The following is a 14,618-nucleotide window of genomic DNA, read 5'->3' on the forward strand; positions in this document are numbered from 1 at the left end:
AAACGGCGAAAATCGGCGACGAATTCGGCGAAAAACGTCGGCGAAATCGGCGTAATTTGGCGGCGGCGGCGGCGATCTCTTCAGGTGGCTGAATATATCAGCAAGTGAAGAGGGAGCAGGCAGCAGCAGGAGAAGGCGGCAGTCAGCAGGAACGCAGGAGGCAGAAGCAGCAGCTGAAGGTTCTCTCTCAGTGGGAGCTGAGTGAGAACTGCGGTTTATTCAAACATGTGCGAGAATATAATACAAGGTGCGGACGTAAAAGTAGCATGCGCGCAGGCGCCAATCTGACTTGAACTACCCACCACAATATGTGTGTTTTTTCACACGTACAAATACTTAAAATACAAGTCAATAGAAATAGGTAGCAAAATGATAAATACATAAAATTGTAGCTCTGAGGGAGCGTATTAAATATATACAGTGCACCACAGTGTGGCGAGAAGAAAATTTAAATGAAATGGAGAATTCGATGAGAATGCTGGACGACGGAGGGAGTGATGTCCTTACAAGTACTCCACCCACAAGACATCAGGCGGCGTAGAGGGCTGATGAGACTACTCTTCGTATCATTTCGGGCGTCGGAGGGTTCCTCTTGTTCTTGAACGGAGGGGCGCGTCGGCGGTCGGCGTATGGATCGCTACCTCTCGTCGTCATTTGTTGCTTCTCTTCTCATTGGGCGCCTTGTTTTGAGGTGGCACTCTGGATCTGCCAGGTCCCGCGGAGGCAGTGTTGCTTCCTTCGAGAAACGCCGGTTTCACGCAGTCTATTGAGACCCAGTCCTCTCGGCCATGCACGTTGAGAAGGAAGGCTTTCGTCGTTTTCTTGATTACTCGGTAAGGGCCTCGATAGGGTCTGGTTAGCGGCTGTCGATGAGCGTCGACACGGACGAAAACATACCCGCAGTCGTCCAGGTTCCTCGGCTTGAAATAGTTCTGTCCTGGTAAGTTTTAAGACATAGCCTGAACTTCCTGGCGATGTCCCTAAGATGATCCAGCTGCGTGTCGTCGGTTGATTTGGGAAAGAATTCGCCGGGAACTGCGAGCGCCTCTCCGTATACCTTTTCAGCAGGTGATGGCTCACCATCTGCGCGAGGGGCGGTGCGAAGGCCGAGAAGTACCCAAGGAAATCATGATTTCCAGTCCCCATCGGTGCAGCTCGCCATCAGGGACGCCTTGAGGGCGCGATGAGTTCGTTCGACCATGCCGTTTGCTGCGGGGTCGTATGCCGTAGTGCTGTGGAGTGTCGTTCCTATCAGGTTTGCCAGAGCGAGCCATATCTCTGACAGGAAAGCAGGGCCTCTGTCCGTCGTGATGTCGTCAGGAACGCCAAATCTGCTCACCCAGCTCGACGAAAGGGCTTCGGCGCATGCTTGGGTTGTAGCTTCGGTCATCGGTGATGCTTCCAACCACCTCGTGGAACGATCGATGATTGTCAGCAGGTAGCGAGCAGATCCCGAAGGTGGCAAAGGTCCCCCAACGTCGATGTGGATGTGACCGAAACGTCTTTTCGGTTGGGAAAAATCACCTATCCCTGATTCGGTGTGACGGCTGATCTTGCTCGTCTGGCAATTGATGCATTTCTTCGCCCATTCCCGAGCGTCCTTTTTGATCCCTGGCCAGATGAACTTTTCAGACAGGAGGCGAGCAGTGGTGCATCCCGAGGGGTGTGAAAGTCCATGGATGATGTTGAATATTTTTCTTCTGTAGGAAGCCGTAATTCAGGGACGTGGGCGGCCGGTACTGGTGTCGCAGAGGATAGTTACTCCTGCTCGCCCGAGGGGAATTGAAGTTATCTTGAGCGCGGATGTCCCCGTCAGGTGACCCTGTGCCTCTAGGTCGGTGCGCTGCTCGGATGCGAGGTTGGCGTAGTCAATTCCCAGGTGGATTGCGTCGATTTCAATCCTTGAAAGGGCGTCTGCGACTGAGTTTTTCTTTCCGGGAACGTAGCTTATGGTGCACTCGAATTCGGCGATTGCTGCGAGATGACGTTGTTGTTGGGAGGACCATGCGTCTGTCGATTTTGTAAAGGCGTGTACGAGGTGTTGATGGTCCGTCGCGATGGTGAAGGGTGTGCCCTCCAGGATGTGCCTGAAGTGGCAGACGGCGAGGTAGACGGCGAGAAGCTCCCTGTCGATGGTGCTGTATCTTGTTTCCATGGGTTTCAGTTTTCTGCTGAAGAATGCCAATGGTCGAGGAGAACCATCGACGAGCTGTTCCAGCACAGCCCCACAGGCGACGTTGCTGGCATCGTCGTCAGTCGCAAAGGGGCGTTGTCGTCGAAATGAGCCAGGGTGGTGGCGTTTGCGAGGGCGTCCTTTGTCTGAGTGAATGCGTGTTGTTGTGGGGAACCCTACTCAAGTTTCTTCGCCTTTCCCTTCAGGACGTCGTCAAGGGTGTCAGGGTCTGTGCGATGTTGGGGATGAAGCGCCTGTAGTAATTGACCATCCCCAGGAACTCCTGAAGTTGGTGGGTGGTCGTAGGTGTCGGGAACTTTCTGATGGCGTCCACCTTGGTTGTCATGGGTTTTACCCCACTCGAGGACACGCGATGACCAAGAAAGTCCACACCTTCGGCGCCGAACGTGCATTTGTCGAAACATACAACCAGAATGGTAGGTCGCCCAGGATGCTATCCATTAGACGTTGGAAGGTCGGCCCCGCATTGCGTAGACCGAAGGTTGAGTATGCAAAGGTGTAGGATCCGAACAGTGTCACAATGGCAGTTTTCGGAATGTCCTCTGGAAATACGGGGACCTGAAAGTAAGACTTGAGAAGGTCCATCTTGGTGAAGTATTTCGTGCCATGCAACGCATTCGTCAGGTCTTGCATGTTGGGAAGAGGGTAGTGGTCAGGCATTGTGATGAGGTTGAGGCGCCTGTAGTCGCCGCAAGGTCTCCAGGTCCTGTCAGGCTTCTTTACCATGTGTAGGGGAGATGCCCAGGGGCTCGATGCTTTCTTACAGATACCCATGCGTTCCATGTCCTCAAAGGCGCGTTTGGCGTCCCTCAGCTTCTGGGGCGGGAGGTGGCGGAATTTAGCGTGTGTAGGAGGTCCTGTCATCGTGATGTGGTGGTAGATCCCGTGCTTGGAGGGGGATCCCGGCGATTGGCGGAGCTTGGGCTTGAAAACATCAGGAAATTCTTGCAGAAGGTCGGCGTAGGGCTGCGTCATTACAGCGGATACGCACATTGTGGCAGGGCCGGCTCTTAGGGCGCGGGACCGGCAGGTTCCTGTGTCGTTGAGGCGTTTCCGAGCAACGTCGACGAGTAGTCCGTGGTGAGCGAGGAAATCTGCACCGAGGAGGGGGCGACTGACGTCAGCGATGGCGAAGGGCCAGGAATACGAACGGCCCATGATAGATATCCTGAGGACCCTAGTCCCATAACACCGTATGGGAGACCCATTGGCGGCGACGAGCGAGGGGGCGTCATTGCTGGGACCACGGTCTAGGTCGGTTGTGACGGCGGGAACGTTGACTGCATAGCGCCGGTGTCGACCATGAGTCTATGGCTGGAGACGGTGTCGAGGATATAGAAACCATTATTGCTTTGGTTTCCTGCAGCTGTGATGGTGGTAGGTGGTTTCTTCTGGCGTCATCTTCTAGGGAAATTGCATGGTGCCCTACATTTCTTGGCATCGCTGCCGAACTGCTGATGGTAGAAACACCACGCTGGATTAGGCCTAGGGCTCGGACGTGTTGGTTGCTGTGGTTTCCTCTTTGCCAGAGCGTTGATCTCGTCGTCGTCGTCAGGAGGCGTCGCTGAAGAGTCAATGGAAGAGCAGCTGAAGGAGGAGAACAAAGACGATACTGATGATGCCCCGAGGCAGGATGCTTTGTAGGCCTCGTGGAGCTTCTGAGCCTTCGACAGGAGTTCGTTCATCGGAAGTGTGTTGGCGTCCATCAATTGGGCCCTTACGTCCTGCGGCAGGCGTCGAAGGAAAATCTCGCGAGATAGGCTAATCTCGCGCCGTCGGCCGTTGCTGTCGGTCTCGGGAAGCATTAGCAGGCCGGTCAACTCGTCCCACGCCTCGACAGGAGAGGTGTCAACCATGTGTTCGCCGGCGAGATCCAGGACTTTCTGTGCCCTTACTGAAACGGATACTGAGTAGATACCGATTAGTTTCGTTCTCAGGTCGTCGTGGGAAACTTGGCCAGCCTGGGCGTTGAGCCATGGGGAAATCTTGTCGAATACCTCCTCTGGGATGGAGGTGAGAACGATGTCGGCCTTGGCGCAGGAGTCGCTGAGCCTAGTGACTCGGAAGAGTACATCTGCTCTCAGGAACCAGGAAGCGGTGTTGTGTTGAGAAAACGGCAGCAGTTTGACTTTGGGCGTGGAGGCAAGGCCATTGGGCGTGATGGGCGGGTTGAATCTGCCATTGTGGTCAGTCGATGAGTCGGCGAAGAGGTGGGAAGTTGAGATGTCGGTTAAGGTCATCCTACTGCCTTACAAACGCACCGAGGTGTGGGAACACCAAAGGCCGAAGCTCACGCCTAAGATAACGGAGTAAAAGAAGGTAGCACGGCCGTAATAAGTCCGTTAATGGCAAAGTCAAAACTGTTGATGCTACTTCAACTCCGGGGTCACCAGTTGTAAGGACAGTGAGACGACCTATCACCAACAACAACTGATGGTTTATTCAAACAGGTGCGAGAATATAATACAAGGTGCGGACGGCAATGTAGCATGCGCGCTGGCGCCAATCTGGCTTGAACCAACCGCCACAAAATGTGTGTTTTTTTACATGTATAAATACTTGAAATACAAGTCAATAGAAATATGTAGCGAAATGATAAATACATGAAATTGTAGCTCTGAGGGAGCGGAACAAATATATACAGTTAGCCACAGTGTGGCGAAAGGAGAATTTAAATGAAATGGAGAATTCGATGAGAATGCTGGATGACGGAGGGAGCGATGTCCTTACAGTCAGAATGTGCTAGTGCTATTCTTTAAGACATATTTTCACCACAATATACTAACCCTTTTTATTGTAATTTTAAATAAAAACATATTTTACGGAAGTTTGTGGTGACCAATAGTGATGCTATGAGAATACTTTATAAATAATCAAACATTATAGTGTTCGTCTAATGTTTGCTGAACTAAATGTATCTGCTTGCCAGGATGTGGTGTGTACTCGCATATTAAAATTCCCTTACAGAATGGAAAATCCAAATGACTGTATTATAGATTTATGTCAATCCTGCAATCAGTTGCACACTCCTCACGTGTCTGTAGAATTTAACAATAGGGTGAATGCATATATACATATATATATATATATATATATATATATATATATATATATATATATATATATATATATATATGGTGTGTAGAAGGGCCCAAAACATCTTTAAAAGGTCATAATTTATTTAGAAACGTTATCTATGTTGGATCTTGCCTTACGTTGTTGCTGGTGAGATATATTGTAGCCATATGGAATACAGTTTTAAAACTGGTCAGAGACTGGGTAATCCAGAATTCTCTAACATAAGAAATCATGCCTCCATATGCAAACTCGAAGTAAATAACAAGCATTTTTTAATTATTGGTGGAACAATCCTTAGGGATTTTCTAACTACCTTTGAGTCATACATCAAACGTTTTGTTCCTCCTTTGAACTCCAACGCCTCTGCTTCTCCCCTTAACTTAGCATAACCGAAGTCGTAGGTGGGTATCATTTTTTAGTAATTCGTTCTTCACCTTCTCCTGTGGATGGTTTGGTGAGAACTGGATCTCTTATGTTTTTTTTTTTGTAGTTTTTATCATATTCTGTTTTATATTCAATAATATTAAAACCATTTTAATGTTCTTCTACTTTGTTTAAGAATCATTGTGTAAATTTTAATAATTCTATATTTGTAATTTTTACAGGTTGAGGATGAACATGGTAATGTTCGAAACGTTTTAAAATGAATTATGGCCTTTTAATGATGTTTTCGACCCTTCTGCACACCATACAGTATCTTCACCTGTAATCCTTGTCGAAGCTACGGACTAATGTAATTGGCGAGATGGAAACGCTTCTGGATAAAAGAAAAACAGTTGGAAGGAGATGGTGTGACCGAGACAATTATCTGTGAGAAGGCCAGCACAATCTATGAAGACTTGAAACAAAGGGAAGCAGCTGAGAGTGGGGAGACATCGATGTTAGTGGAGACCTTCAAAGCCAGTCATGACTGGTTTGATAACTTTAACTAGCGAACTGGGATCCACTCGGTTGGGAGGCATGGGAAAGCTGCAAGTTCCGATGTGAAAGCCTAGGAAGAGTATGTGAAACGTTTTGCCTCCCTTGTTGGTGCAGAAGGTTACATAGCCCAACAAGTCTTAAATTGTGATGAAACTGGCCTTTTTTAGAAGATGCCCAGGAGGACATTCATCATGACAGAGGAGAAGAAACTGTCGGAACATGAACCCATGAAGGATCAATTGACTTTAGCCTTTTGTGCCAATGCCATCAGTGACTGTAAGAATAAGCCACTACTGGTTTACCACGCTAAAAAAACCACGTTCTTTCAAGACCCATAAGATCTTGAAAGAAAAACTTCCAGTCATGTAGAGACATTTTTTCACAGAATGGGCGAATCTGTACTTTGGTCCAGCAGTCAAGAAGTATTTTTCGAGGAAAAACTGCTGTTGAAATGTCTTCTCATCCTAGACAATGCCCCTGGTCACCCTCCTGGTCTTGAAGATGATATTCTGGATGAATTCAAGTTTGTCAAGGTCCTCTATCTGCCGCCCAACATCACGCCACTCCTCCAGCCCATGGACCAACAGGTCATCTCAAACTTCAAGAAACTGTACACAAAGCATTTGTTTAAGAAATGCTTTGATGTCACAGACAACACCAATCTCACCCTTCGTGAATTTTGGAGGGACCATTTCAACATTGTTTATTGTTTAAAAATCATTGATGAAGCAAAGCAGGGTGTAATGCAAAGAACCTTAAATTCAGCATGGAAAAAAAATTGACCAGATTCCGTAGCTGAAAGGAACTTCAAAGGGTTCTATATGCCGCAGCCTGACCCCGAACCCATTGTGTTGGAAGAGATTATGTCTCTTGAAAAGTTCATGAGGCTAGAGGTAGATAAGGCAGGTGTCAACAACCTTGTTGAGGAGCATCAAGAAGAGCTGAAGACGGAAGAATTGATCAAGCTCCAGACGATGCATCACATAGAGGTGTTACAAGAGCTCAGTAGTGAGGAGGCAGCAGAACTGGAGGAACTCCTTTCTCCAAGTAAGATTAGGGCAAAATATGTCTGATTTCGTTCAAAAGAGACACCCTGATAAACTTTCTTGTGGTCATGCTTCAGGTCTTTTCAACGACACTTGCCTAACTCATTTCCACAACATTTTGAAAGGGAGATAGAAACAAACCTATCCGGATAGGTTTTCTTTTAAAAGGCTTGCAAAAAAGTAAAATCAAGGCAAAATGAGCTAAGACAAGTGAAGAACAGTAAAAAAAAAAAAAAAAAAAAAAATATAAAATAAGATACGTAAGATTAAGATTTATTTTAAAATTAAGTAAGTGTACAGTAATATAATTTCAATTAAGTAAATTTAGATTTTAAGTGCTACGATAAGTAGTGTAAGAAACAGTGTGAATACCGTACGTTTATCGTCCAATTATCTTCCTCCCTTCCTCCTCCTCCGCATACACCGCCGTTAGCCGCTACCGTCTGTCTCAAAGGTAAGAACTCCATAATAAAACCACATTTTATTGCAGATCACAGTCCAACAATCATTTATGTCGTTTTGTGAGTGTAGGTTAAGTATTGAAACAATTAAAAGCATGTTTTTAATTGCTATATTGTTGATTTGGGTGCTTTTAAAAGGGTAGGAATAGATTATTTCTTTATTTAGTTATTTCATATGGGAAAAACTGATTTGAGATACGAGTGTATTGACATACGAGCTCATTCCTGGAATGCATTATGTTCGTATGTCAAGGTATTACTGTATATATATATATATATATATATATATATATATATATATATATATATATATATATATATATATATTTGGAAAGATTATGAAGGACGTCATGGAAAAGGACACTGAAATGTCTAATAAAAGGTAAGTAACCAATGTAGATAGAAGTAGAGGAGACAGTGAAGATATAGTGATATCATAAGTATGATACTTTTTTGTGTTTTTAAATAAAAGAATAATGGGGCATGACTCTGCTTGATGTTTTGAAAATTAAGATTATTGATGTTTTTGTCTAAGAAAACGTCTAGATTTCATATTTCAGGCAGATTATTTAATAAAGACAAGCTGTCTTTCCGGCCAGTTCCATCCTGTTCGTAATACTAGGCATGCAGTTAATTCTAATAATCAGTCCTTCTTCATCATGAGACTCAGTACTACACATTATTCTAAAAGTTTTATCCCAGCTGTTATTAAGCTGTGGAATGATCTTCCTAAATAGGTAGTTCAATCGATAGAACTTCAGAAGTTCAAACTTGCAGCAAATGTTTTTATGTTGAGCAGGCTGACAAGTTTTTTTTTTTTTTTTTTTTTTGTAGTTTATTTATGAAATACATGTTATGATGCTGTTACTGTTTTTTAAATATTTTATTTTAATTGTTCCTTATTTCTCAGATCGTTTATTTATATCCTTATTTCCCTTCCTCACCGGGCTAGTTTTTCCTATTGGAGCCCTTGGGCTTATACTGTAGCATCCTGCTTTTCCAACTAAGGTTGTAGCTTAGCTAGTAATAATAATAATAATAATAATAATAATGATAATAATAATAACAATAACAACAACAACAACAACAACAACAACAATAATAATAATAATAATAATAATGATAATAATAATAATAATAATAATAATAATAATAATAATAATACTTAAAAAGTCCTTTTTATATACTTACGCAAGCACTTCTGGTCCCGTACGAAACCCTTTTCTGACTTGGGTATCTATTTATTTACTTTTTTTTTATTCAAGAATTCCAGTGTTGCATATAGAGTAACACTCCCACTGTCTATGTTTCTTGAGGCCTAGGCTATCAGTTCTATTATATTTTCCATGGTAGGCTATTCATAAATAACAGTTTGCTGCATATCTTCTGAGGTATAAGAGACAGACCATGGTCAAGTGATGCTTTATTTCCTGTTCTGTTCTGTAAAGATTGCCTTGCCTTATGCAAGACACGGGCTCTTGCGTTAGCAGCCCGTAACTTCATTTCCGAGACTGGTCAAATACATTTACCTGTGCACACGGAATTGTAGTGACATGTGAGAAATGCGGAGAATTTGTGTTTTCTTACATTGACTTTATGGGTAATATAAAAGCCCACGCTTGGCATATAATAATGCATAAATGCTTACACAATATTTACAGGGTATTTACACAGAATATGTACAAAGGTAAAGAGAGTGCTACAAGCGTTGTTGGACGTTGTCCTTACAGTCTCTCTAAAGTTATGTTCATCGTATCTATTTGTTTGCTCGTTTATATATTTATAATTGTCATGTTATGATTATGCTGAAAGATGTATAAATTGTCAGTCATGATAACTAAATAGGCCAAAAGCGTTATGTGGTGAAACACTGGGGAATTTACAACCACATATGATAACTTTCTTTAAACTGTAAACCCTCGTGCACCAGCTTTGCACGAGGCCAAGTTACAGAACTGAGAAACAAACTTACTGAAGAGACATCTGCCGTTTACCTTTGATTCAAACTATATTTCCTGCACCGATTCTTTTGGGGGTGATGCCACACGGGTTCACAAAGACTCAATTAAAAAGTTTGACATATATTTAATATTTAAAGTACACAAACAAAAATCATCAGAGTTACGTTAAAGAGCGAACATTAACATTACCACAAATGAACAAAATTTACGTCACTTGATAAAAAATTAAACAAATATCAAACGGGATTACAGAGTGTTCTTATAAGAACATTGCTGCAACAATGCGATGGTTCACGAGGTGATGATGGCGGTCGGATTCAGGAGAATATCTTCTAATTACTTGCCTTTTGGAGTCCGCTGATAGAAGCCCGCCCGCATCACATTTCCACCTTGGAAGAACTCGGGAGGAGTACAATGTGTCACATTTACAAATTTGCAAGGGTTACGTAACAAACATCAAGTGATTTAATTGTAACCCAACATACAAAAAAAAGGGGAGGGGGGGTTTCGTCCAGAAGGCAAGTTTAAATTACTGGCATGTGCCCTTACAATAATCAAACAATATATATAATCTCCACAGGAAGAAGTTTGACAACAATGGGATGTTACGTCATTTTATCTGATCTAGATGGATAAAATTTGCAAGAAAGTTAGCTTATTACTTTAAATATTATTATACTAATTCATACAAACTCATTGATATAGTTAATATAATAAAACTACTTCTGTGGAGCAAAATAATCACATTTAAACATATATTCATAGAAACTGAGAAATACCTTAGAAAACAAATACTCGTAAAACTAAGAATATTTTTATTCAAGGGGAATAAATGTCAATTTTTGACACGTTAGATTTAACAAACTAACTAAGTATTGCTCATGAGTGCGCAGTTTTGGTACATGTAGCGTATCTATCTCTGGATTTTAGGAAATGGTTTTACTACTGGTTAGTAAATAACCTTGAAATATGAAGATTATGTCCTTATAATCTCAATTGTTGAGGAAAATTACCGCTAAAGTCAATTACTTATACTTTCTAAAGTTTATTAAAAAATCTAAAAAAAAGAAAAAAAAACGAGGCCTGATTTCTCTTTTATATATTAACTGATTTTTGTCATTCACACATGAAAAGGTAGGGAATTTTATAGCCTGCAATTGTTCATTCACTTTTTACAAAACACTAAAATCTTCCATATGAAAAATAGCCTCCTTTAAAAGAGATTTCTACACGTTTATAAAATAATATGCTACATACAAAGAATAAAAATGCTAATAAAATAACTAATGCATAGTCTTTAGCATTTAGTTATCTTTCAAATGATTTTTAAAGGTAAAATATTGGCCGAGAAACAAAAAAGAATTAATTTGAAGTAACTCCAAAAACAATATTATTTATAAGGGCTGAATCTTCCCCCCCCCCCATCAATTTTATGACCTGATTCAACAGAGATACTTACTTTACTCTAAGGGTTGTTTCCCCGGTTCTATCACATGGAAACCTTGTGCCCTACAGTATCTACAAGATTTGTTTGTCCTATGCATTCTTAAGTATTGATTTAAAAGCTCATGATAGAGATGACTGGCGAAATCTAACCGAGACCCTTTGCGTCAATAGACATGAGAGGAGATGATGATGATGATATATCGGTAGCCTACCCGTATGTTTAATAGTTCATATGATGAAAAATAACACTCTATATCCTATTTTTTTTCTATTATGGTAAATATTTATACATTAGAATAATGAACATCATAATCTGTTTTTATTCTTATTCTATTTTGAAAAAAAAAAAAGAAAAAAGAAATGGAGTTTTATGCTGGGTATATATCTGATTATAAATTGAAGTTAAAAGTGGAGATAAGAAAGCTGTTATGCGTGACGATAAAGTTTTTAAAACTTTATTCTTTTGGGAGGAACAAGGGACTTCCCGATCTAAAGGAAGACAATAAGTCATCCTCACAAGTCAGAGGCTTGGGTGATAACGCTGTCTGCATTTGATTAAACTTTTTGTATTTGCGTGTTCAATTTTTTTTTGCGTCACACAAGATAAGATAATTATTATCATGGCCCAATCTTAAAGGAAATCTCATTCATATCGTACGTATAAAGACACAGAAGTTTTTTACAGAGAAAAATAGTGTTAAGGATGACGCCCGATTATTTGTGCTTCTGTTATGCTGGGATCATAGTTGCTGGTGGCATAATAGGTTATGTCAGGAAAGGTAAACCAATGACATTATATTACGTTTAATGAGATTCATGATTTACTAGAATTGAGAAATACAGTATCACATGTACATTAACCACGGAAATATCTGTGATACTGATAGGATTAAAGAAGTATCACACCGCTTAACTAAAGAATAAAGAGATTAACAGTCTAGAGCACTGTCGTTTTAAGACACGGATCAATTCAAGAGTCAAACTCATCAGCCGGTAGTAGGATATCAATGGTGGCAAACCTAACAATACTAATGTGTTTGCTAACAGTGAGACGTTCCTGGTCATAGAAATCATGGCTAAAGTATAATTTTCCATTTGAGATGTTACCTTACTGGACTATAGCCATTACGTTACATTACACACACACACACACACACACACACACACACACACACACACACACACACACACACACATATATATATATATATATATATATATATATATATATATATATATATATATATATATATATATATTTGTTCCAACACGAATACTTACCTCAAACTACTTTCTTAGGAGGTCACTGGTGATCTCTCTCTGCCGACCAGAGTTTTGAGTAAGTTACCCCCCCACTCCGCGCTCTAAGTAGCCTTACCCCCGGCATCAAGGAATGTGCCCCGAGGGTAGGATTAAGGTAGGTCGCTAGCTTGCTGGGTCAGCATCTTCATTAAGTTCTCTGGTCGCGAGGCGTTCACAACCCTCGCTCTCGTATCTCTGTCGATCCTTTGTGTGCGTTCTGTGTCCCACGTGTTCCCAGCGTGGCAACTTGCGTTTTTCCAGTGTACTTTCCCAAGTGTTCCTGTGCGTTCACTTTTCAACCGTGTGCTTACCCAGTGTTTTAATTGATTTCCTTAAGTGCTTGTGTCGTGCGTTGTGTGCGTTATGGAGCAGATTCGCCGTTGTCCTGGGCCTAGAGCCGGGAAATCGTGTGGAGCGTTCCTCTCCAAGCCCGAAGTAGATCCTCACTCCCTTTGTTCCTCCTGTAGGGGTAAAGTTTGCTTGTCAGCAGACACGTGCCCCGAGTGCGTAGACTGCAGCGATATACAGTGGGTACGTTACGGTACCAAAAAGAGGAAATCAGCGAAACGTTCACCCAGGAAAATTAGTGTTTCCTCGCTGATACCGTCACCCAGTGAGCGGTCCGATGGGGTCTCGGTTTCGCCATCCCCTACACAAAGTAGGGGACGAGGTAAGTCTAGTGTGGTGGATGAGCAAGGCGTCCTATCCCAGGAGCCCAGTGTTAGTGCAGTGCCAATAGCGGTCCCCTCTAGGGCTAGTGAAGGACCCAGTAGTGCATCCGGAGAGTCGGCCCTTGTGCTCGGGGGGCACGCTTCCTCCGATGACCCCTTGTGGGGTAGTAACGCAGTCTCAGTGTCACCGCCGCCCTCGTGGGCCTGTGCTTCTGGCTCCTCTTTAGGGGGAGATAACCAGAGTAAGGTTCGACCTTCAGGTAACGATGCCTGCGGTTGGAGGCTCCCGAAGACTCCGGGTAGGTCACCCCTGAGGATGGATGTAGCCCTGGATCCCTGGCTCCCGGGCATGGAACGGTTTGAGTCGTTCCCAACCCTCCCCACGGAAGTTCCCGATGACTTCCTCCAACCCTCGACCTCTGGCATTCAACGCCCGAAGAAGTCCCCCGCAGTCCCCGCTACCAGCCGACACGTGGTGAACACAGTGTCGTCTGGCTCATCGGACATCTATTCCTCGTCAGAGGAAGAGGTCAGGGTGAAACACCGCCGTCGAAGGGAGCGGTCCAGGAGCGAGCATTCACGGTCGAGGTCGCGCTCTCGTTATAGCAGGAAGCGCTCCCGCTCCCCGAGCCGTAAGTATAGGAGAAGTGTATCTCCCGGGGGCGCCTGGATCTACGTATCGTCGCGGGAATCGAAGGTGCTTCGTTCCCCGGACCACCAGTCCAGAGAGCGGTCCCCAAGGCGGCCGCCCTCCAAGCACGGCCTTGACCCTCGTGACCTGGCTCGCAGGAAAGACCTCTCGATTAAGCATAAGTCCTCGAGGCCTCCGGTTCACCCCGCCCAGCGGGGGGAAACGCGCTTCTTACCAGGCAGCCAGGCCGAACCAGCCCAGCTGGTGCGGCCTTCAGGTCAGAAGGAACGGTTCCCGCTGTCGGGTCAGCCCCCGGGAACTGCGCCCTCAGCACCCAGAGCCTTCGGGCGTACGAGAGTCCCCGCTGAACCAGCGGTGCCTACACTATCCCGAGCCCCTGGTGCGGTCTTACCCGCAGATGAGGTCCAGTACCTCGGCAGGACGGTGCCCCTGGCCCCGAGGGCTAGGCGTCCAGTCGGCGTGCCCGGTAAACCGGCTCCCCCGCCCCAGGCCGAGACCTCGGCTGACGGGGGGGAGGGCTCCCCGACGGAAGACTCCGCCTATAGGAGAGTGCTTAGCCTGATCAGAAGGCACCACGAAATAGCTGAACCTGCAGCTACAGATGGAAATTCCTGGAGGTCGAGCCTGCTGAGAATTATGCAAACTCCCTCCCAACCTAAGTCGTCCCTGGCACTCCCTCTGGCCCGAGACCTAGTTCTAGGGCAAGAGTACATTGACAAAGTGGTGGCCAGCAATGCCGAGGCTCCCAAGACCCAGAGTGCCTCTAAATTGCTCCAGGGCCTCAAAAACCAAGGGAAGGTCTATGTGCCCGAAGGACGTCGCCCAGGTACTTGTAAAGTGGAGACGGCCGTGGACATTCTGAGCCAAGGCGTCTCTGACGACAGAG

General features: G+C 44.3%; 1 protein-coding gene across 1 annotated transcript in view; it reads left to right on the plus strand.

Annotated features, from left to right (window-relative positions):
• The first annotated feature begins 11,731 nt into the window (after positions 1-11,731).
• Positions 11,732-14,618, plus strand: part of LOC137627891 (transmembrane protein 14C) — an 84,646-nt gene continuing 81,759 nt past the window's right edge. Inside the window, exon 1 of the mRNA XM_068359340.1 lies at positions 11,732-11,886. Within this exon, the coding sequence (XP_068215441.1) occupies positions 11,811-11,886 (76 nt within the window). The 5' untranslated portion in view covers positions 11,732-11,810. The remainder of the gene's footprint in view (positions 11,887-14,618) is intronic.

Source organism: Palaemon carinicauda, chromosome 2 (genome assembly GCF_036898095.1).
Source record: "Palaemon carinicauda isolate YSFRI2023 chromosome 2, ASM3689809v2, whole genome shotgun sequence".
NCBI classification, from domain to species: domain Eukaryota; kingdom Metazoa; phylum Arthropoda; class Malacostraca; order Decapoda; family Palaemonidae; genus Palaemon; species Palaemon carinicauda.